This window comes from Dendrobates tinctorius, unplaced genomic scaffold (assembly GCF_039654945.1).
Source record: "Dendrobates tinctorius isolate UK_male_01 unplaced genomic scaffold, ASM3965494v1 ptg000113l, whole genome shotgun sequence".
Classification (NCBI taxonomy): domain Eukaryota; kingdom Metazoa; phylum Chordata; class Amphibia; order Anura; family Dendrobatidae; genus Dendrobates; species Dendrobates tinctorius.
The window spans coordinates 1,256,993-1,279,698 of record NW_027361781.1 but is presented as its reverse complement, the minus strand read 5'-3'; the positions used below and the strand labels follow the sequence as shown (position 1 = coordinate 1,279,698).

Below are 22,706 nucleotides of genomic sequence, written 5' to 3'. Positions count from 1 at the left end.
AGCCCAGCCCCACTCTTTGGCTTGAGTACACAGTCTTTGAGCTGTCAGTCAAGTAAAGGAGGGTGGGGCTGGGTGGACATTAGAATCGGGGAGACATAGACAAGGGAAGTGCTTTGACATGCCCAGAGCACTTAAACATCCTTTGCATATAAATTAATACAGTGATTTTTCAATCATGGAGCAAGAGTTTGTATCAGTAAAGCTATGGATTTCACTAGCTCTCAGAGAGTAACATGACCGTAGAAACAATTTGGGGGACGAGGGGGTGGATTGTGATCACAGATTACCCTTATGTTGGCCACATACACTTTAGATAGATGTGGGCCTCTTGACCCTCGTCTACACATGGACTCAAGTATACATGTATTTTCAGTAAATGGTACAAAGCCAGATAGCGTTAGAGGAGAAGAAAGGATTAGGCATATTGAAATTCAGCATGCCCAATCTTTCCTTGGCAAGCCCAGCACACATTAGATGGTTGGCCAGTCCTACAGAAATTTGAAGCTTTTGTCCAACACTCACCAAATATCTATGGTCACTTTTACCCACGTGGACCCTTATCTTGGCTAAACTAATCATGAGGGTCCAAAAGGCTGCACCATCAGAGGTCACATTTTGGCAACATGCCTGATTGCCGTGAAATGTTGAGCTTCACTTTAAGCACGAAATGAACATTCAATAGCAAACATAAAATGGGACTCAGAAGATATATTAGGACTTACAACTCTACAAAAAAAGCTAACCTCCTAGAAAGCAATGGCTTAAGCAAGCGGCGACACAACAGAGGGCTTTCAAGTACACAAGCAAAAGCCAACTCGAAGTCTCCTCACCATTTGTGTAAGAGATGTTGTCCTGGGAAAGTGGTGTAGACGAGGACTCGTTAAGTAATGTGGATAGTGCTGAGGGACAGGTCTGACTTGGAACTGAGGATGTGTCAAACCGGCATCCACGCTGAGATCCCTGGAAATGGAAAAGAAAATGCATAAAAGTCATTTCTGAGCAGTTTTGTAGAAAAATCCTAGTTACATTTAGAAAAAGTAGTAAACACTAAATCCCCCTGACCACCTGGGATATTAGATTATATCCAACAGTCTCCCTAGACCTCCAGGGGTACTATATATTAACTCTTAACCATACCAAACCACCCTGGTTAATGTATAGTTACTCCTTTTTACCCTTGACCACTAGGGATAATAGATATTAACCACTAATCTGTTGTAGACCACAGGGGATATTTAATATTAACGCTTAACCACTCTAGATCAGCCGAGATAATACATACCAGTAATTACTCCTTTACATACTAGATCACTAGAGGTATTAAGAATTAAATGGTTATTCCCCAAAAATGAAAATTACCCCCTATCCAGAAAAAGGGGGCAATTTGAGCTGAGGTGCACAAGCGTAGCTTCCACTGCATTCTTTATCAATGGGATTTTTGCAGAAAGCTGAAAAGAGCCGGGACTGCCAAGAGTCCAAATAATTGGACCCTTGGTAATCAGCAAGTTATCCTCCGTCCCATGAATAGGGGATAATTTCTTTTTTTTTGCTGGGGAAATCCCTTTCATCACCTATTCACTCTTGACCTCCAGAGATATTAGACATTAACCCAGTCATCATAGACCACTGGAGATCATGTCATGTATATTATTATTCTACCTTTTGTATCCCAGATCCCTGGAGACTAGTCTAGTCTAGTCTAGTCTGGCCTAGACTAAGCGACTCTAGACCTCCAGGGATGTTATAACATAAAATAATGAAAAAATATGCTATATCACATCACGTAATTGTACACTACTGAAAATATGGGGTCCTCTTTCTTTCTTCTGTGTCGTAGACCAACATTTGCGAGCCCAGACTCATTGTTTGACATCTCACTAGGAATCTGTAAATGCTTTGCTCCAAAATATGTATAGAGATCATTTCACCCAATGTTCTGGAAATTTGATTGTTAAAAAACCGCCATGGCACTATTACTATAGTGAAGGGAATAGGGAACAGCTGGTGCCAGTAAATCATCTCCAAAGCATAAGCTCCATCTGTCTTATACCAGTAGCGCTCAGATCACACAGGAGTACGCATCGCTACCTTTACCTTACAAAGACCCCACAACTTATCCCCATATGTTTGTGTTTAAGACAATATGCGTCTGCGCAGACAATAAGTGACGAAAACCCTGCACCGTATACAAGACAACAGATTTTTCTTGAAGTGACTATCAGACGGCAGCTGATCCCCTGATAATGAATGCAATCTGAACGACTGGAGTCTTCTATGTAACTAAATTCACCTGCGTTTGGTAAAATATCCCAAATTATCTGTTTGCATTAATTTATTGCAGATGATGATATCTATTGTATGACAACATTGACTAAATTAAAAAATTTGATAGGGGTTATACCAGTGGTGTAACTTGAAACTCATGGGCCCCTATGCTAAATCTCCAACACCGCCTCCCTTTTGGGCTCCTTAGGTTCCAGGGCCTGGGTGTGACTGCAACCTCTGTAGTTACACATTCATAAAATAATGGTTTGCGCAAAGCAGTCAATGCTAGGGGTTATCCTTATACTGATCTAATACTGCAGATACCAGGAGTGCTGAGGTAAGAAGAGGCTGCTCACACTGCTGTCCACCCCGATTATCTGATCTAATACTTCAGATACCAGGAGTGCTGAGGTAAGAAGAGGCTGCTCATACTGCTGTCCACCCTGTCTATCGAATCTAATACTGCAGATACCAGGAGTGCTGAAGTAAGAGAAGGTCGCTCACACTGCTGTCCACACTGTATATCTGATCTAATACTGCAGATACCAGTAGTGCTGGGGTAAGAAGAGGCTGCTCACACTGCTGTCCAGCCCGACTATCTGATCTAATACTTCAGATACCAGGAGTGCTGAGGTAAGAAGAGGCTGCTCATACTGCTGTCCACCCAGTCTATCGGATCTAATACTGAAGATACCAGGAGTGCTGAAGTAAGAGAAGGTCGCTCACACTGCTGTCCACCCTGTTTATCTGATCTAATACTGCAGATACCAGGAGTGCTGAGGTAAGAAGAGGCTGCTCATACTGCTGTCCACCCTGTCTATCGAATCTAATACTGCAGATACCATGAGTGCTGAAGAAAGAGAAGGTCGCTCACACTGCTGTCCACCCTGTATATCTGATCTAAAACTGCAGATATCAGGAGTGCTGGGGTACGAAGAGGCTGCTCACACTACTGTCCATCCTGTATCTGATCTAATACTGGCAATACCTGGAGTGCTGAGGTAAGAAAGTTGCTCACACTGCTGTGCACCCTGTCTATCTGATCTAATACTAGAGACACCAGGGGTACTAAGGTAACTAGAAGCTGCTCACACTGTTGTCTACTGTGTCTATTTGATTTAATAATGGAGATACCGAAGGTGCAGGAAAAAAAAGCTGCTTATGAGGCTGTCTTCCCTGTCTATCTGATCTAATACTCTAGATGCCAGTTGTGCTAAGGAAAGAAGAAGAGGCTGCTCGCATTGCTGTCCACCTTGAATATCTGATCTAAAACTGGTGATGCCAGGTGTGCTGGGGTAAGAAGAAGCTGCTTACACTGCTGTCCACCCTTACTTTATGTTCTACAACTGGAGACACCAGGGGTGCGAAGTAAGAAAAGGCTGCTCACATTGCTGTTCAATCTGTCTTTCCGATCTAATGATTGAAATAACAAGAGTGCTGAGGTAAGAAGAGGCTGCTAACACTGCTGCTGACCATGTCAATCTAATTTAATACTGGTGATAACAGGAGTGTTGAAGTAAAAAGAGGCAACTCACTCTGCTGTCCACCCTGTATATCTGATCTTATACTGTAGTTACTTGGCGTGCTGAGGCATGAAGATGCTGCTCACAATGGTATCCATCCTGTATATTTTATCTAGTACTGAAGATACCAGTGGCGCTAAGATAAAAAAAGGCTGCTCACACTGCTGCCATACTTTCTTTCTTATTTAATACGGGAGATACCAGGGGTGTGAAGTAAGAAGAGTCTGTTCACTATGCTGTCTACCTTGTCTATGTTATCTAATTTTGAATATACCAGGAATACTGAGGTAAGAAGAGGTTGCTCACACTGCGCACAACCATGTCCATCTTATTTATTACTGGAGATACCAGGAATTCAGAGTTAAAAATAGTCTGTTCACATTGTTATCCACCCTGTATAATCTAATACTGGAGAAAACCATGGGTGCTGAGGTAAGAAGAGGCTGATCACATTGTTGTCCACCATGTATGTCTGATCTATTACTGGAGATACCAGGAGTGCTGAGATAAGAAGCGGTTGTTCTCACTGCTGTCCACCATGTATCACCTAATATTGGAGGTATCAGGGGTTCTTAGGTAAGAAGAGGCTGCTCACACTGTTATCCACCCTGTCTTCTTTCTGATATAACAAAAAAGGTGCAGAAACTGCACATCCTGATTCCTTGTATAAAAAATGCACATTTTGTTCCATCTTAATTAAAAAAACAGCATATCATATTATTGCATATACTGCATAGAAAACATCTGACGCTTTTCTGTCACGTAGCAACCCTTAGCCATAGTGGTGAACGTTTCTTTCAATATCAGCAAGCGACCAGATTACAAACATAGTAAGCCCTGATCACTTCAAGTTTCCGATATAACACTGGAGATACCAGTTGTGCTAAGTGCTACTGCGATCTATCTTGTCTATCTGATCTAATACTGAAGATACCAGGAGTGCTGAGGTAAGAAGAGGCTGATAACACTGCTGTTCACCATATTAATCTGATTTAATACTGGAGATACAAGGAGTGTTCAAGTAAGAAGAGGCCACTCACTCTGCTATCCTCCATACATAATATGTCTGATCTAATGCTGGATATACAAGGAATGCTGAGGTAAATAGAGATAGCTCACACAGCTGTGCACCCTATTTATCTGATCTAAAGGCCCCGTCACACACAGCGAGATCGCCAGTGAGATCGCTGATTTTGTGATGCCACAGCGATCTCGCCAGTCGCCAGCGATATCGCTGTGTGTGACATGGATCAGCGACCGGCCCCCCTGCCGGGTATTGCTAATTGCTCTGGAACGTCCTGGGCCGTTTTTTGATCGTTGGTCTCCCGCTGGCCAGCACCCATTGCTGCGTGTGGCAGCGAGAGACCTGCAATCAGCGATGCTGGACGCTGGTTTCCAATGTAAACAGCGGGTATCTAAGAGCCGCACGGCTCTTAGATACCCGCTGTTTACATTGGAAACCAGCTTGCTCTCTGGTCCTGATCGCTGGTGGGTCTATCTATGTGACAGCTCACCAGCGATCACCTAACTATGTCCCAGCGATCCCATCCACGTCGGATGGTAGGTGGGATCGCTGGGACATTGATACGTGTAACTGGGCCCTAATTCTGGAGATACCAAGGGTGCCAGGGTAAGAGGAAGATGCTCACACTGCTGTCCTTTCTGCTTTTCTGTTTAATATTGGAGATACCAGGGGTGTTGAGGTAATAAGATTATGCTCACAATATTCTCCATCGTGAATGCTCTATTATTGAAGATAACAGATGTGCTGAGGTGATAGAGGCTGTTCACACTGCTGTCCACCATATATAATCTAATATTGCAGTTGCCAGGGGTTCTGAGGTAAGAAGAGGCTGCTCACACTGCTGTCTACACTGTTTTTTGATTTAATTATTGAAATACAAGAGTGCTGAGGTAAGAAGAGGCAGATAACACTACTGTTCACCCTGTTTTTTTATCTAATGCTTAAAATACCGGGAGTTCTGAGGTAAGAATAGGCTGCTCACACTGCTGTCTGTGCTGTCTTTTTGATCTAATACTGATTACCATACTTGCTGACATAAGAGGCTGCTCACACTGCTGTCCCCTCTGTCTATCTGATCTAATATTGGAGATACCAGGAGTGCTGAGTTAAGAAGTGGCTGTTAACACTGTTGTCCACCCTGTCTATCTAGTATAATACTGGTGATACCAGAAGTTTTGATGTAAGAAGAGGCTGCTCACACTGCTGTCCACTCTGTTTATGTGATCTACAGTAATACTGGAGATACCAGGAGTGCTGAGGTAAGAACAGGCTGTTATCACTGTTGCCTACCCTGTCTATCTGCTATAATACTGGAGATACCAGGAGTATTGAAGTAAGAAGAGGCTGCTCACACTGCTTTCCACTCTGTGTTTCTCATGTAATACTGGAGACACCAGGAGTGCTAAGGTAAGATGAGGTTGCTCTAACTGCTGTCCACTCTGTCTTTCTGAAGTAGTACTGGAAATACCTGGGGTGCTGAGGTAAGAAGAGATTGTTCACACTGCTGCTCATCATGTCATTTTGAATGACAATACATGATATAGATATCTCCATCTTACAGCAGCAGAATTTCTTTCTGTACATATTCACACCTGACATTCTAGGATAGCTTTAAGTCAAGGTAACAGCGGTCATTTTAATTCTATTTTGATATGATTGTGATCTGATAGGGATATTGTATGCACGATTTCAATTTACCTGGCATGTTAATGATGTAATGCCCAGACATTTTAGGTTAAACAGAGACCCTCTTTGCTTTGGCTCACCTCATTCATAGAAGTCCTGAATGACAGACTCCCCTCTATTCATCCAGAATACCCCATTTCCCCATTAGGGGTCTAGAAAATATTTTCTAAACTAGAAAAACCTCTAATAGGTTTTTCATAGATGAGCTTAACTCCAGTTTCACTTTTCTCACTTCCTACATGATTGGTGTGACACAATGGGCACTTACCAGTCTGTACCTTCAGCCAAGTACCTGGGACCCAGAGGTTGAGACATTTGTACTTGTTGGCTGAAGTCAAAGCTTGGGCGTAACCGGTGTGGATGCACAGACATTTGCTCTGGAGTCCGCCTGTCAGTACCATACAACAGAGAGTCATAAAAATATAGTTATTTACATTGTTAACAGTAAGTTATTAGCCGAATTATTGTTTTTTGGTGATCAATATAATATTTTTATATTAGCTTTATACTGTATATAAACAAGTATTCACCTTCAGTTGAAGTGTTGCATCAATAGAAGACACATTACTAGCTGAACGCATTGAGCTACATTTATTCCTATTTCACAACACAAGATAATTAAGGCTATAATTATTCACCCCCCCCCATTGATATGGGGCGAACATTTGATTTTATTTATCCCCATATCTGGAGTCACATTTAAAGGGAACCTGACAGTTTTCGAACCACCAGTTGCAAGACGTTCATACACGCTCCCTTGATACAGAATGCAATGTTTTACTCTAAAATGGTTGTGGATTAATAACGAGCAGTGCAGGAGAGGAAGAATCTGAGGACAGGGAGAAAGTCCACTGGGTGGCCCCTGCTGGCTTTTTTTAGTCTGGCTTAGCTTGATTGACCAAGCACTCTCTAGGGCCTCATTCAGATGTCCATTTTTTTGCGTACGAGTGCTATCCATGATTTTCACGGATAGCACAGTACCTATGATAGTCTTTGGGGCCATTTACATGTCCTAGGACCAAGTTGTCCACAGAAAATGTCATTGACATGTCCGATGTTGATCCGAGGGTCGGATCAAAATCGGTACTGCGAGTCAATCGGTCCGTGAAAAAAAATTGGACTGCACTCTGATTACATCAGAGTACGGTCCGATTTTCACGGACACGGACTGTCAGACTGGAGAAGATGGAGAAATTGTATTTTGTTTAAAAATGTCTCCATGTACTGAAAATCGGATGACACTCTGATCAAACTCTGATCAGAATAATCGATCTGATTTTCATATGCAAAAAAAATTGTATGTCTGAATGAGGCCTAAAGTGGAGAATCAATCTGAAGACCAGCAGGGCAGGAACAAGTCTGGGTAAGCAGACTCTTCTCCCCCTGCCCAGCTCATTTTTAAAAAGACTTTGTACAGCAGCTTTTACTAGGCTGGTTACGGGTCACATATTTATAAAAGAGAAAGCAACTGTTAAAAAATAAAAAAAATGACTATAACATCTAAAATTTGCTGAAAAATATATGGGAAGCTCGGTTCGCACACGTTCATGCTGAGATGACGCACGTTCGCTCTGTTGGCTATGTTCACATCCACTTTGGTAACCTGGCTATTGACATCCACGGGGATGAAGCAGCTCACCGTGGGTGCGTGACCAGCCTCCGGTGCTGGGCCTCCAGGAGCTGCTGCTGGAGAAGGTATTGCTGGTGTAGGGCTTGAGGTAGGAAGGAGGGTCCGGCCACCTCCTGAAACTGTAGACCAGTCAGAGATGGCAGGGGCTGGTGCAGTGGTCCATTATGCTGGTGAGCAGTAGCCATGTGAGAGGTCATTCCTTGTTGTGGCTGAACGGAGTGAGGATGGATAGGGAAGTCAGAGAGCTGAGATTGAGGGCTCAGATGAAAGTGGCGGCAGGAGGTAGCATGGCCATGCTGGGATCGCTGAAATGGGGCACCTGAAAAACAAAAACAGTAACATCAAATTAGGATTACAGGAATGACCACCCTCAAAAGAAAGAAGATTACAGAAGGGCAGCGTGGCTCCAGGGCCTTCACCATTTAATGGTCTTCATTTGGATCTGAGAACTAATATTTTTGCACTATATAGCGGCAATATTTGTGCACGGCACAGCAGCATTAATCTGGCATCACATCACTTGCGCAGTATAAGGCGGTAATATTTGGACACTTAGGGCTTGTTCACACATTGGATTTTTGCTTCTTTTTTTTTTACTATGGAAAAATTTTAATATCTTACAATACCATCAAAGCATATGGGTTTTTTTTTGTTTAGCTCTCATGCTGCTAATTTTTTCATTCATCAAAACATTTTTTTCCACATTGTTCAAACATTTAAATGAATAGGAAAAAAAAGGACAGAGAATGCATCCAAAATATATGTAAAAATGCAATAAAGAATGCATCAAAATGTGTATTTTATCGAGTGTTTTTCATGCCAAGACACTGATTTTTGGTGCAAGAAAATCTGCTGCAATAACTTAATGTGTGCACATAGTCTCTGGAATTTATACAGCGCCTGTACATAGTTGCTGTAAGGTTAGGGGCAGATGCCCGTGTCTTCTCTCCTCCAAGAGAATCGGGTCAAGTATGCAATTCACACTCTGATCCAACTCATCAGAGCGTGCGTATGCGCCAAATCTCTTGAATAAGCAGAAGGCGGAGAAGAATTTCTCCATCTTCTCCATTCTATCGATCCATGGAAATTGAACTGCACTCAGATGTCATCCGAGTGCAGCCCGATGGATTCCGCGCATTCATTGACTTGAATGGCCAAGTGCAATATCCGATTAAACTTGGGCATGCAGCGATTTGAGCATTGAGCATTTGACATGTGCATGGCCCCATAGACTAACATTGATCCGATTTTTTTTTTTGTCTGATTCCTCTCAGACCGAAAATACGGCCATGTGAATGAGCCCTTAGGTATTGTTATTTGGGAACAAGGTAGTGACATTGCAGTCGGACATTACGAGCTACCATTACGTCTTCATTGTAAATCGTAAGGACATTATCATTGTAGACTATTGAATTTACCAAAAGAAAGATCCTGATCATTTGGAAAATTAAAAATAAAAAGTAAAGCTAAAATTTAGGGTTTCAGATAATCAGACATTTAAGAATATATATATATATATATATTTATACTGTTTATATATACACAGACATATATACACCAAAAAAAAAGCTCAACTTCTTAACAAGGCGTCTGCTAGGTCACATGAAGGACTGCAGTTTATTCCGGCACTATGAGAAGATAAAATATTGCAAGTTCATGTTGGAGGACTGTTCAGGAAAGCTGGGGCATACAGTAACATAATCATAGCCCCAAGCAAATGTTTCCACCGTGCTCTAACGCAGCAGCGAGCCAATTTGTGAATGTTCTTTGAAGCCATTTTCTGCAGAGGATCCTGTATATTAGACGACGTGTAATGATGACCCCTAGAAACGTCTTTTCCAGATCCAGAGTAATATCGCCGCTACAGAGAAGACAACATAATGCAGTAAATATCATGGGTGCCAGACGGTCAGGTGCTAAAGCGACAGCTCATGATATCATTATACTAACTGTCATAACCAATAATATCAAGATCTGTGCTTCCATGATCCATAATATCATCTTCTATATGATTATTTCATGTAATATCATATATCAGGCTGTCACGTCATCATCTATATAATAAAGATGAGAGAGACATTTGCAGTACCCCGCTGCAGCACGGTGGCCGCTGGATTGGAACCCTGCAAACCGCCTTCTACCTGCAGACACCTCTTTTATCTGTGAAGCCTTCTCTCACAATGTTGCACCAGGCCAGCTGATCAAAAAAGAGGAGCCATGGAGATCAGAGTGATTTTCAGGTCTCCTATCCAGCAGCCATGGAATACTGACCTGTCCACTGGATCAAGGGTCCTGCGAATGGTTTCAATAATCTGTGCTACCTAACCATATCCCATAGTCTTGTAGCAAGGCAATACTTTGTCACAACCAAGCGTTAATGGGTCGCCCTCCCAGGGCTGTGGGGTACTCGGTACCGGGCCGGGGTCAGGGGAATGTGTCACAGCAGCGGTGACCCGGTCCGTGGCCCTGGGCGCCCAAGTGATTGCGGGGATGTGATGTAGTTTAAGTGGAATGGAATAGTTTGTGACGCCACCTGTGGTGTTTGGCAAGCGAGATGTTAAGCCAACGCTGCATGCAGATCCTCTGGGGCTGATGGTGTGTTGTAGCATAGATGGTGTAGCTCCCCACAGGTGAAGCTGTAACCCCAGGGCAGTGTATAGGCGCAGGTAGTGTAAAGGATGATACCTAGATGTAGCGGTGCTGACGGTGTTGGCGCACAATGACTGGAAGACACCAGGGCTTGTAGTTCCAAAGCTTTACTCACAGTTCGTGGTACACACTGGTGCCTGCCTCCGTGCTGTGTCCTCCAGGGCAGAGACTCAGTCATCCTCCCGGGTAAGTCAGGCTTCTCCTCTCCAACACTCCGCCAACATGTACCTGTCCTGAACGACTCCTCTATTGCGCCTTTAGTGTGAAGAGCTCCAGTACCGTGGTACTCTGAAGTTCCTCCTGTCAGATGTTCCTAAGAACTCTTCCTTGCACGGCAGACAGCTGTAGCCTACTTCGGGGACTCCCTTTCTCCTGAGTCCCGGCTCCCTATACAGATGCTGTTGTGCCCCAAGTCTTGGATGGGAGTAGTGCATTTACAGCCAACTACTCCACCGGTGTCTGCTGCAGAACCATAAGTGTCCATACAACCTCGGGGACCGGGCCCCGGCCTTGCGCTGAGAACCTATAGGCAGGGTTCCTGTTCCAACCCACAACTCCTCTCTGTTCTCCTACTCCTTCGTTCCGCGCTGTTCCTTCTCTCTCTTATGGACGCTTAGGTTGCAGTTCTACGTCTTTCTCCTTCTGTTCCTTTCCTGTGCCAGCCGGCCCAGGTCACTGAGGCAGCTGCAGCACTCCTTCCTCCATCCTTCCTTCTAGGGATCCGTCCTCAGTCTCTCCTGACTGACTGACCCCCTAGCCTCCTCTCTCGACTGACCTCCCGTCAGACTGAACTGTAATTCTAAACTTTCCCACTCTTTTATATCTAACTCCACCCACCTCCCAGCACATCTCGTGTTACGAAGCAAGGACCCACGAAAGGTTCTCTGCTATCCTCTAAGCATGGAGCCGCAATCTGGTCCATTGCTGAACTATCCTGTGTGTGGGTGCAGGTGTTGGAGTGTGGAAAGGAGTTCCCAACTTACCTAGGTGGTGGGGCACTACACCTTAGGAGAAAGTGCAGTACCTCTGTGGCGACTGAGCCACAGGGGCGCCACATTAACTCTGCAGTCCTGCTCAGCAAGTCTCCTTACTTGGTCTATGGTTCTGCATCCTGTTTCTTCTACTCCAGACGTCCTGGAACCTCTGCACTCGGGACCCCCACTAATCAGTCAATGTCACGCACAGTGAAGGGAGACTAAGTACAACAAGAAGGGATCAGGGAACGGGAACCAAACACTAGGGGAATGTGAAGGGGAGACCCCTAGACAGATCTTACATCACCATGTCTGACTTGTCATCCCTATATAGGTTCCGCACCTATCGCCGAGCAGGATACCTAATCCTTGCCTGACTCTGGCGATAAGCCCTGTATCGGGAAGGACAAGATGAGCGATAGTCAATCCCCACTACTGCTAAAGACAGATGGTATACACAAACAAGGGGGAACACTTAACGTGAGCAAACTCAGAGAGAAACACAGACGTCCTCCAGCAACACCAAGGAGGAAGATAGCCGACTGCAATAGCTCCAAGCCGCAACATTGAACTAGAAATAGAAATATCAACCGCAACTCCTAGCAGCAAGCTAGGGGTTATAAACATTCCCGTCCAGGTGTGTTAGCTAGAGCCAGGGGAGGCTGCCACTGGGTCCTAAAGTCAGAAGAGCTAGGAAGGAGTCTGCAAAGCCCACCGCTGAGATCTTTTTATTCTGAAAATCCGATGAAAAGCAAATTTCATTAACCGACAATCGAATGGGTCATCTCTAGTCCTAATGTAGACTGTGATATTCTAAATTAGTGATCTATATTTTTGCATTTCATAGTATCACCAGCTATACTGACCTAATGTAATTAGAGATGAGCAAATCTGCTGAAATTTGATTTGCCAAATTCACTCGATTTTTGAGAAATTCGATTCACGTCTCTCCAGATCCTAAGAGAGTAAAAAACTATGGTGATAAAAAATAAGTAATATTATACTCACCTCTCCCCTCGCCTGTCCTGGTACTGCCACCCGGTACTCACAGCTCACTTCCTTCTTTCGGCTCCAGTCTTCCGTCATCTTCACTCTTCGACTCAGGGATCGTGCGGATGACTGTTTTCTCCACATCCAAGAAAATTGGTCCGATTATGCTAATCACACTCTGATCAAAGTTTAAAGTGGTTGTCCAGTCTAAAATGATAAGTCAGCAGTCATTCTGGTCAGGTGTATAGAGCGAGGGCCGCCCCACTAGTCGGGCTCTGGCCGGGAGTATGTTTAATGCATATGTACCCGGAGGAGCTGCGGTTTCAGGACAAATGAAGGCTGAGGTGAGTAGAATGCTTATTTTATTGTTTTTTTTACTCTTTCCTGACCTTGAAAAAAAATCAAACAAAATAAATCAAAGAAAAAAAAAATTGGTTCTTGTGAATCCAATTTTTTCATGAAATTCAAAGCAAATTTGATTTGACCCGAATCAATTTGGTCATCTCTAGTCCTAATATAGACTGTCACATTCTAAGATAGTGATCTATATTATCGTATGTCATAGTATAACCATCTATTCTGCCGTAACCGATAATCATATTCTAAATTCTGCGCTATGTTATCAAAGCCCCCATATCATAATCTACACTGTCATATCTCATATGATCATAATGTCTAGCAGGGGTGGAGCGCCTCAGGCCCGCCGGCTGTTTACGGCCCTCAATGACCTTTTATCTGGCCCCTGGGCAGATTGCCTGGTGCTTGGGATGGCAGCTGTATTCCGAGGGCTGCCAGCCCATTCATTTCTTCTTGCTCTGTGAGCACGGAGCATTCACTACTGATCGCTGAGGTGGAGTTAGCGTGCAATCTGTATGGCCCCAGAAGAATTGTATAAATATCCAAATGGCCCAAGATTCCCCACCCCTAATCTATAGCATCATAATATTTTGTTACCTTAGCTACTATTGCCTATTATATCCTAAAATTTGCTATCTTTTTCCATGTTATAATTTTCAGGCCACGTTCCCATGTAGTAGAAATGCTGCTATTTTTCCCTACTGTGCTTTTTTTTGTGCTTGTTTAACCATTCAAGCGAAATGTATGTGATCGAGTTTGCAAACCCCCCACAGTTCTGTAATTGCTTTTTGGGAATTGTTTTTAGGGCGTACACTTTGTGGGAAAAAATGACCTGGCAATGTGATTTTCCTTATCAGTACGATTACAACAATACCAAACTTGTACAGTTTATTTATTTTAGTTGTGAAAAAAACCCCGGACATTTGTGAAAAATATTTTTTTGATTGGGTCCTCATTTTCTGAGACCTGTAAAATTTAAATTTTTTGGTCGATGAAGCTGTATGAGGGTTTATGTTTGTAGGGCAAGACACATTTTTATGGATACCATTTTGGGATAGACATGACATTTTGATCGCTTCTTACAGCATTTTTTGCAGTATTGCAAAAAACGGAAAAAAAAATTTTGCAGTTTTTTTTTCTGTTTACGAGGTTTTGCTGATCGGGTTAACTATTTTTATATTTTGATAGATTGGACTTTTCTGGATGTGGTGATATCACATACAGGTGCTTCTCACTAAATTAGATTATCAAAAAGTTAATTTATTTCAGTTCTTCAATACAAAAAGTGAAACTCATATATTATAAAGAGTCATTACACACAGAGCGATCTATTTCATGTGTTTATTTCTGTTAATGTTGATAATTATGGCTTACAGCCAATGAAAACACAAAAGTCATTATCTCAGTAAATTAGAATACTTTATAACATCATCTGCATGAGGACAAGCACAGAGGTCTTCAACAGACTCCCAGCTATCGTAGTGTAAGGAGGTAGACAAGATGAGTACAGATGATGATTAGCTGAGCAATTGCAAGCAAACACCGCCATCCGCCGGTTAAAGGCAGAAGTGAAAGTAAAGAACAAATTATAGTAGTAGGAACCTCAAGAGTGGAAATGCATGTTCCCGGGGAAAATAATAAAGACAACGCCAGGTCAGGTGACACCTGTGTCACAGTTACTAATTATAAAAGGCCTAGCTGGGCTGAGAAGGCTGGAGTTGGTGCCAGACTCTGTACCAGGCAGGCCGTCGGTCTGTGAGGTGGGCTTACAGCCACCATCGCCACAAAAGGTTCAGAGAGCGATCAGATGCCAGAGAAGGAGCTGTGAGGAAGATTTGTGACCAGCGCCAGTAAAAGAACTATGACCAGTGCAAGTAGAAGACCGTAAGCAGCGCCAGTAGAAGACCAGGAGAAGACTGTAAGCAGCGCCAGTAGAAGACCGTAAGTAGTGCCAGTAGAAGACTGTAAGGGCGCAAGTAGACGGCCGTGACCAGATCCAAACCAGGCTCGGGAGATGATCCAGCTGTAGCAGAGGTCCATTCCTGTTGGCTGTTTCTTCCAGCATATATATATATGGTACTGGGTGTGGGCTAGGGTCGTGCAACAGGGAACGGAGATGGCCAGGGCAATGAGCACACTGTATGCTCAGTGACTCTGTTAGCGTTGCTGGTCTGGGTGCCGGAATACCCCCTCCCCTAAGCCTCCCTTCCTGGAGATTAGCAAGAAATCTCTTGAGGATACGGGGAGCATTGATATTCTCCCGAGGTTCCCAGGATCTCTCCTCAGGACCAAAGCCCTTCCAGTCAACAAGAAAAAATATCCTACCTCTAACCTTCTTCATGGCGATAATGTCCTCCACTTCAAAGACATAATCGGCACCCACCGGCTGAGGACCGGAATCAGGCAAGGAATGGAAGCGATTCAGCATCACAGGTTTCAGGAGAGAGACGTGGAAGGTGTTCGGGACCCGGAGCGAAGCAGGCAACCTCAATTTGTAGGCGACTTCGTTGATACGTCCAAGAATTTCAAACGGACCGATGTAGCGTGGCCCCAACTTGTAGGAGGGTAGTTTCAACCGGATGAATTTGGACGAGAGCCAGACCTTGTCCTCGACACGATAGGGTGGAGGATCCAATCTCTTCTTGTCGGCATAATTCTTCATCCGATCAGCGGGCTTCTTGAGAGACGTGTTGGTCTCGGCCCAAATCTTGGAAAATTCGGAGGACAAAACGTTGGCCACGAGTACCTCGGAGGCAGGGGTTATCGGAAGGGGAACACCAGGACGTCTGCCAAACACAATGAAAAACGGACACTTGGCCGAGGACTCGCCAGCATGGTTGTTGTAAGCGAACTCTTCCCAGGGAAGTAAGTCAACTCAATCATTCTGGTGGGCGTTGGAGAAATGACGTAGGTACCCAGTCAACGTCTGGTTGGTACGCTCCATCCTATGGATGGCAGGCCAAGGAGAAGTCAAGGGAAATGTTCATGAGCTTACAAAGTGATCGCCAGAACTTGGAGGTGAACTGAACCCCTCGGTCCGGCACAATGCGTTGAGGTAGTCGATGGAGTCTGGAGATTTGGTGGATGAAGACTTTGGCCAGCTCCGGAGCCGAGGGGAGACCGGGCAGAGGGACGAAATGGGCCATCTTGGAAAAACGATCCACCACCACCAAGATAACTGTGCAGCCAGAAGAACAGGGTAGGTCGGTGATGAAATCCATGGCTATGTTTTCCCAAGGAACCGCAGGGACGGGCAACGGCAGCAACAAGCCGGACGGAGGTCTACATGGCACTTTGTTTTTTGCACAGGATGGACAAGAAGCCACAAAATTGAGTACATCTTGGTGAAGCGTCGGCCACCAGTAGTGACGCGCGATAAGATCCAGGGTCTTCTTAGTCCCGGCATGGCCGGCGAGTTTGGAGGAGTGCCCCCATAGGAGGACTTTTCGCTTGAGGTTCTCAGGCACAAGCGTTTTGCCAGGAGGAGGAGCAAGCCAGTTCACTGGAGCCACTGTGATGATGTGGGGTCAATGATATGCGAGGGTTCCTCCGTGGTTTCGTGTGGCTGGAAGACCCTGGACAGAGCGTCGGCTTTGGTATTTTTGTTGCCGGGACGGAAACGGAGCTTGAAGTCAAATCGGGTGAAAAACCAGGACCACCTGGCCTGATGAGGGTTGAGTCTCTGGGCAGACTGGAGATAGGCCAGATTCTTGTGATCCGAGAAGATGACAAAGGGATGGACAGCTCCCTCCAAGAGGTGACGCCACTCCTCCATGGCCAACTTGATGGCCAGAAGTTCCCGGTCGCTGATCGAGTAGTTACACTCGGATGGAGAAAAGGCCTTCGAGAAGAAGCCACAAGGGTGCAGACGACCGGAGGTGGATCTCTGGGACAAGACTGCCCTGGCACCTGTCGAGGAAGCGTCCACCTCGAGTACAAAAGGTCGGTTGCTCTCCAGGCGATGCAGGATCGGAGCCGTGGAGAAAGCAGAAAGCTCGTTTTAGGGTCAGAAAGGCCTCTTCAGCCTCCGAAGGCCAATCCTAGGGAGTAGTCCCTTTACGGGTGAGAGCAGAAATAGGTCTTGTGATTGCGGAAAAGTGAGAGATGAATTGCCGGTAATAATTGGCGAATCCGAGAAATCGTTGTATCGCCCTTACTCCGATGGGGCGAGGCCATTTGAGAATGGCAGACAACTTCTCGGGGTCCATCCTCAGTCCAGCGTCGGAGATAATGTAACCCAGAAACGGCAGAGAGATCTGTTCGAAGAGACATTTCTCTATCTTCTCATACAGGCGGTTCTTCCGAAGATGCTGTAACACCAAGCGGACACTCTTTCTATGGGACGAGAGATCTGGCGAGAAGACGAGGATGTCATCCAAGTACATGACCACACAGGAGTACAAGAGGTCCTGGAAGATCTCGTTGACTAACTCTTGAAACACCGCAGGAGCATTGCAGAGACCAAAGGGCATGACCAGGTACTCGTAATGGCCGTCTCGAGTGTTGAAAGCCGTCTTCCACTCGTCTCCAGCACGGATACGGACCAGATTATAGGCTCCTCTGAGGTCCAGCTTAGAGAAGACCTGAGCCCTTCTGAGACAGTCAAACAACTCCAGAATGAGTGGAAGAGGGTACCTGTTCTTGATGGTAATCTCATTCAAGCCCCTATAGTCAATGCATGGCCGTAGAGTTCCGTCCTTCTTTTTGACAAAGAAAAACCCAGCTCCCGTGGGCGACGAGGATTTCCGTATAAAGCCTTTGGCGAGGTTCTCCCGGACATGGCTGTGGTCTCAGCGGGGCTGCGGCGTGGGAGTGATGGCCGGGTGAGTATGCAGAGACGGCGTGGGAGCGGAGGCCGGGTATGTCGGAACGGCGTGACAGACTCATATACCTAAGACTTGCAGCCTAACTGGAAATACTGGTGACCCCCACTAGGGCCAGTGTATCGATCAGAGGAGCCTATGGAGACTACAATGAGGACGGGTCTAGTACTGAGAGTGGCACCTGTTAAGCTGAGACGAAAAGACATTAATACTTGTTTAACTGCTAGATGATAAGAATGCTGAGAACAGTGTATATAATAGAGCGTTTTATAGATATTATATTTAGTGGCATCGCTGTGTTCTGATAGTGTCATAACATACTGTATTGACCTTGCTACTGTTACCCACAATACAGTGCTTACTTGTGTGTGTATATATATATACTGTATATATATATACTTATAGGTAGATTTTCCTTCTGTGTTAGTCACTTAAATAGTGTTGGTTAATTGCCACTGTCTCCTCATTGTCTGCGCTGTTGCATCCAAGTAGCCTGCTCACAATAGAAAACCATCAGCACCCCGCGATCGCATCACGAGGGTGTCAATGGGCGTACAGAATGCCGTGCCCCCATTCCAGTGCTCTGTTAATGATTTGCTGTACAACAAAAAAATGCCATCTTAGAACTACGTGGGAACATGGCCTTGATATCATAATCTTCAGTATTTTTAAAGTATAATTATATAAACTGTCATTTTCAGAATGTCATAACATATGCTACAACAACATAGCATTTTTAGATTTTACTCTGTTTAACCATAATCCACATCACAACCCCAGTAATATAATCCATAACATCATCATTTATGACATTTATAATGTCCTATTCCATATGATCATAATGTAGACTACTATAACTCATCATTTTATAACTCATAACTGATATCATAGCCCATAATATCATACCGTATAATACCATAATCTATATCAGCATATCCGAATGTAAGATAATCTGTAACCACAGGACCCATGATATCTTCATCTATAATACCGTAATTCAGAATTTCATAATCTGTACGATCTGGCTACTTTACAATATATGAGACAGTTAGACAGTTCTGTTATTTGTACATGATAAGACGCTTTTATTAATGCCCTGTACAGTACAAAAAACCCTTTAAAAATACTTTAATTAGATATGCATTAAAACATAAGACCAAAATTGGTCACTCCAAGAAATTTTTATCGGATTGCACTCATCCGTTTTTCTCGCAAATGAGTATGAAGCCCTAAGAATCAGTGTTACGAAACACCTCAGGACATGGGATCAAGAACAATGGACCCCCACAAGTATTTCCTATAACTACGTACCCATTGTGTTTTCAGATCATTTTATTCTTTCTAGGTTCCTAGGATGTGTTTGTAGGGATAATGTATTGTGGTGCAGAGACCAGCTCTCTGCACAGCAATATGAGTACTAGTCATCGACCAATCAAAGGCCGGCCACTGACGTCGGCGGCTCCATCGTGGCCGCGCATGACCTCACTGCCATGAGCCGCCCCGGTCGTGAGGGAGGAAGAAGACACTGTTCGCTGAGGGTCAGGTGAGAATTTTTTTTGTGTGCAAAGAGCGACAGAATGTGGGACATTGTTAAAAGTACAAGATGATGACATTACTACAAAATGGGCACCATTATTACAGGATAAGGGACATTATTACAGGACATTTTTAAAACCATTGATTATACCAAATAATGTACTGGAAAACAGGAGAAAAAATCCAAGTGTGGTGAAATTGCAAAAAAAAAAAAAGTTCAATTCCATAATTGTTTTATGAATGCTAAAACTGGTCTGCCATTATGATTCTCAAGGTCATTACGAGTTTGTAGACACCAAGCTTGTCTAGGTTCTTTTTTATTTAAGCGTTGAAAAAAAATTCCAAAGTTTATAAAAAACAAACAAAAAACACACCATTTTCCGAGACCCGTAGCATCTCCATTTCTCGGGCTGGGGGAGGGCTTATTTTTTGCAAGGTGAGCTAATGATTTTATTGATACTATTTTGGGGTACACTTGATGTTTTGATAGTCTGTTGTATTTTATTGCAATGTTGTAGTGAACATAATTGAGGAGTTTTGAATTTGTTATTGTTATGTTGAGGAGAGCCATAAGATCAAAATAATTAACCTCAAAACATAACAGATTGAGAGAATCTACCCATAAAATGTATTATTTCACCTTACATGTGCTTGTTCAGATCAAAGTGTGACAGTAAAGATGGCTGCCATTTCCTGTTTCACCACACACCATGTGCTGGTATCCAAGATGACACCCACCCTGATGACCTCATGGATCCACCCACATTGATGCCCACTCTGATAACCTCATGGACCAATCCAGCCTGATGACCTCATGAATCCACCCACAATGACGCCCACTCTGATGACCTCATGGACCAAGCCAGCCTGATGACATCATGGATCCGCTCGTGGACTAGCTCATTGCCCAACCCACTAGCCAATGGAATACATCCAATCACTCCCATTTTAGAGCTAACCAAGCCCCTTTACAGGGGATATATAAATCTATGTTCAGGTTAAATAAACTCTCTTGGAGCTGTGCCATAGATTGATCAAAGAGAGGTTACATCTGACTGTGTGTGTCTGGTGTGATTCCTTTAGTGCGCACTTGATCAATATCCATTAGGCCAGGAGCAGGCAACTTTTCTGAACACAGCGAAACCAAAAATGTGCATTTTTTATATTTTTTTAATTATTTTTTATTGAATGGGGCAAAAGGGTGGTAATTTGAACTTTTATATTTTTTAAAAACGTTTTAAATTTTTTTTACTTGCTTCAATAGTCTCCTTAGGATAATCTGCGATCTTCTGATTGCTTGTGCTACAAAAATATGAACCCCACTTGCCACCGCTACAGGGAAAGTGGGAAGAGCCGGACAAAGTGCCAGAACTAGCATATCTAATAGATGCGCCTTTTCTGGGCAGCTGCGGGCTGCTATTTTTAGGCTGGGGAGCCAATATCCATTCTCAGGCCCCTTATCAGCCTGAGAATACCAACCCTCAGCTGTCTGCTTTAGCTTGGCTGGTTGTCAAAATGGGGGGTACCCCATGACTTTTTTTTAATTATTTGTTTAAATCATTAAAAAATACGACGTGGAATCATTTTTATTCTTGATAACCAGTCTTACTTAGGCCGGTTTCCCACATCCTGATATTTCCGGTACCGGAAAAAACTGTACCAGAGATATCCGTGTCCGTGTGTCAATTTGTCACATTCGTGTGGCATCCGTGTGCTATCCTTGTGTCCGTGTGTACCATCCATATGTGATCCGTGTGCTGTCCATATGTCCATGTCCGTGTATTAAAACAATTTGTTTCAATGTTAACCCTATGATTTTAAAACGCACACGGACGCCAGCCGTGTGCAGTACGTGTTTACACAGACCCAATGCCTTGTATGGATCCATGTGATCCGTGCTGTCACTCAAAAACGGACATGTCAGGGTGTTTTGAACACGGACACACGGTCCATGAAAACACGATGACATCTACATAGACCCATTCACTTGAATGAGTCTACGTGTGTCAGTGTCTCCGGTACGTGAGAAAACTGTCACCGCACGTACCGGAGACACTGACATGTGAAACCAGCCTAACGCTGTCAGTTTTGCCTGGTTGATTATCAAAAACACAGGGGGAACCCATGTAATTTTTTTTATTATTTTTTTTTATAGCGCAGGTGGCAGCTGATGAATAGTCACATCATCCACCACCTTCTCTCTCAACATTGTCCCCTGCTAGCGCTCACTGCAGTGCGAGCAGGGGACAGTGATGTGAACTGCCTTCAGCACCCAGTGACCGGGAGCAGCAAGAACAGTACCACTGCTTCCCAGGTGCCGGTACGTGCCACATGGAAGTCATCTGTGCGTTTCGGTGTGCACGTCTGAGGGATGTTTTGCTTCCCGTGCTGCTGTTAAAAAACAGACATGACAGTATGTTTTGCCCAGGGACACAGAGTTCATGGAAACACATTGACATGAATGGGTCTACGTGTGTAAGTGTCTCCACACGTACCGGACACACTGTTGTGTGAAAGAGCCTTTAGTCAAATTCTTGGACCATATCTAATACAAGTATTTTTGAGGGGTTTTATTGTGCTGGTAGGTATTTGTAAATTGAACCCTTTCATATAGACTGTATATATACAGTATATTTCTGTCTGCTCTATATGGTATTTAGGCACTGGCAGAACTACAGTCGAGGCCAAAAGTTTAAAGACTGATACAAATTTTGGATTTCACATAGTTTTTTAGTTAGATGTTGCTGTTACTGAGGAACTCTATCAGCATTCTTATCTCAGCAGTGCTTGGAGTGTATCAGAATTTCAGAGGTTTTGCTTGTCCTCCTGCTTTTTGAGGTTTGCCGGCAGGTTCTCAATGGGACTGAGATCTTGGGAGTGTCCTAGTTATGGATGGGTCCATGGTCCTTTTCACTGTTGCCTTATGACATCTTTACTTCATCAAGCTGGAAAATGCTAAACTATTGGCCACGACTGTGCACCACATCCGCCCCAGTACTATTTTGAAATTAAAATATATTATTGCACAGGCGGTACACGATCCTCTTTACAGCCGGTGGACTCTACATCCGTGGTGCACAGTGACGAAGCAGTGCAGCACCTGCTGCACGGAGAAACAGCTGCTGGAAGACAAATCGCAGAGCAACTGGAAAGGCCTTGGCTTCAATTAAAGGGCACAGCAAAAGTTAAAGAGACAGTAGCTCCATTCAGCTCCTAATCCAGCTTCACCCGCATTCATAAACTAATGTC

The 22,706-nt window shown here is 44.2% G+C and overlaps 1 protein-coding gene across 2 annotated transcripts in view; it reads right to left on the bottom strand.

Annotated features, from left to right (window-relative positions):
* The window catches only part of ARK2C (arkadia (RNF111) C-terminal like ring finger ubiquitin ligase 2C), a 138,932-nt gene that overhangs the window by 36,077 nt on the left and 80,149 nt on the right, over window positions 1-22,706 (bottom strand). For both annotated transcript variants that reach the window (XM_073589758.1, XM_073589759.1), the window contains exons 2-4: window positions 8,138-8,447; window positions 6,767-6,886; window positions 831-960 (exon numbers count right to left, since the gene is read on the bottom strand). In XM_073589758.1, the coding sequence (XP_073445859.1) occupies window positions 831-960; window positions 6,767-6,886; window positions 8,138-8,447 (560 nt within the window). The remainder of the gene's footprint in view (window positions 1-830; window positions 961-6,766; window positions 6,887-8,137; window positions 8,448-22,706) is intronic.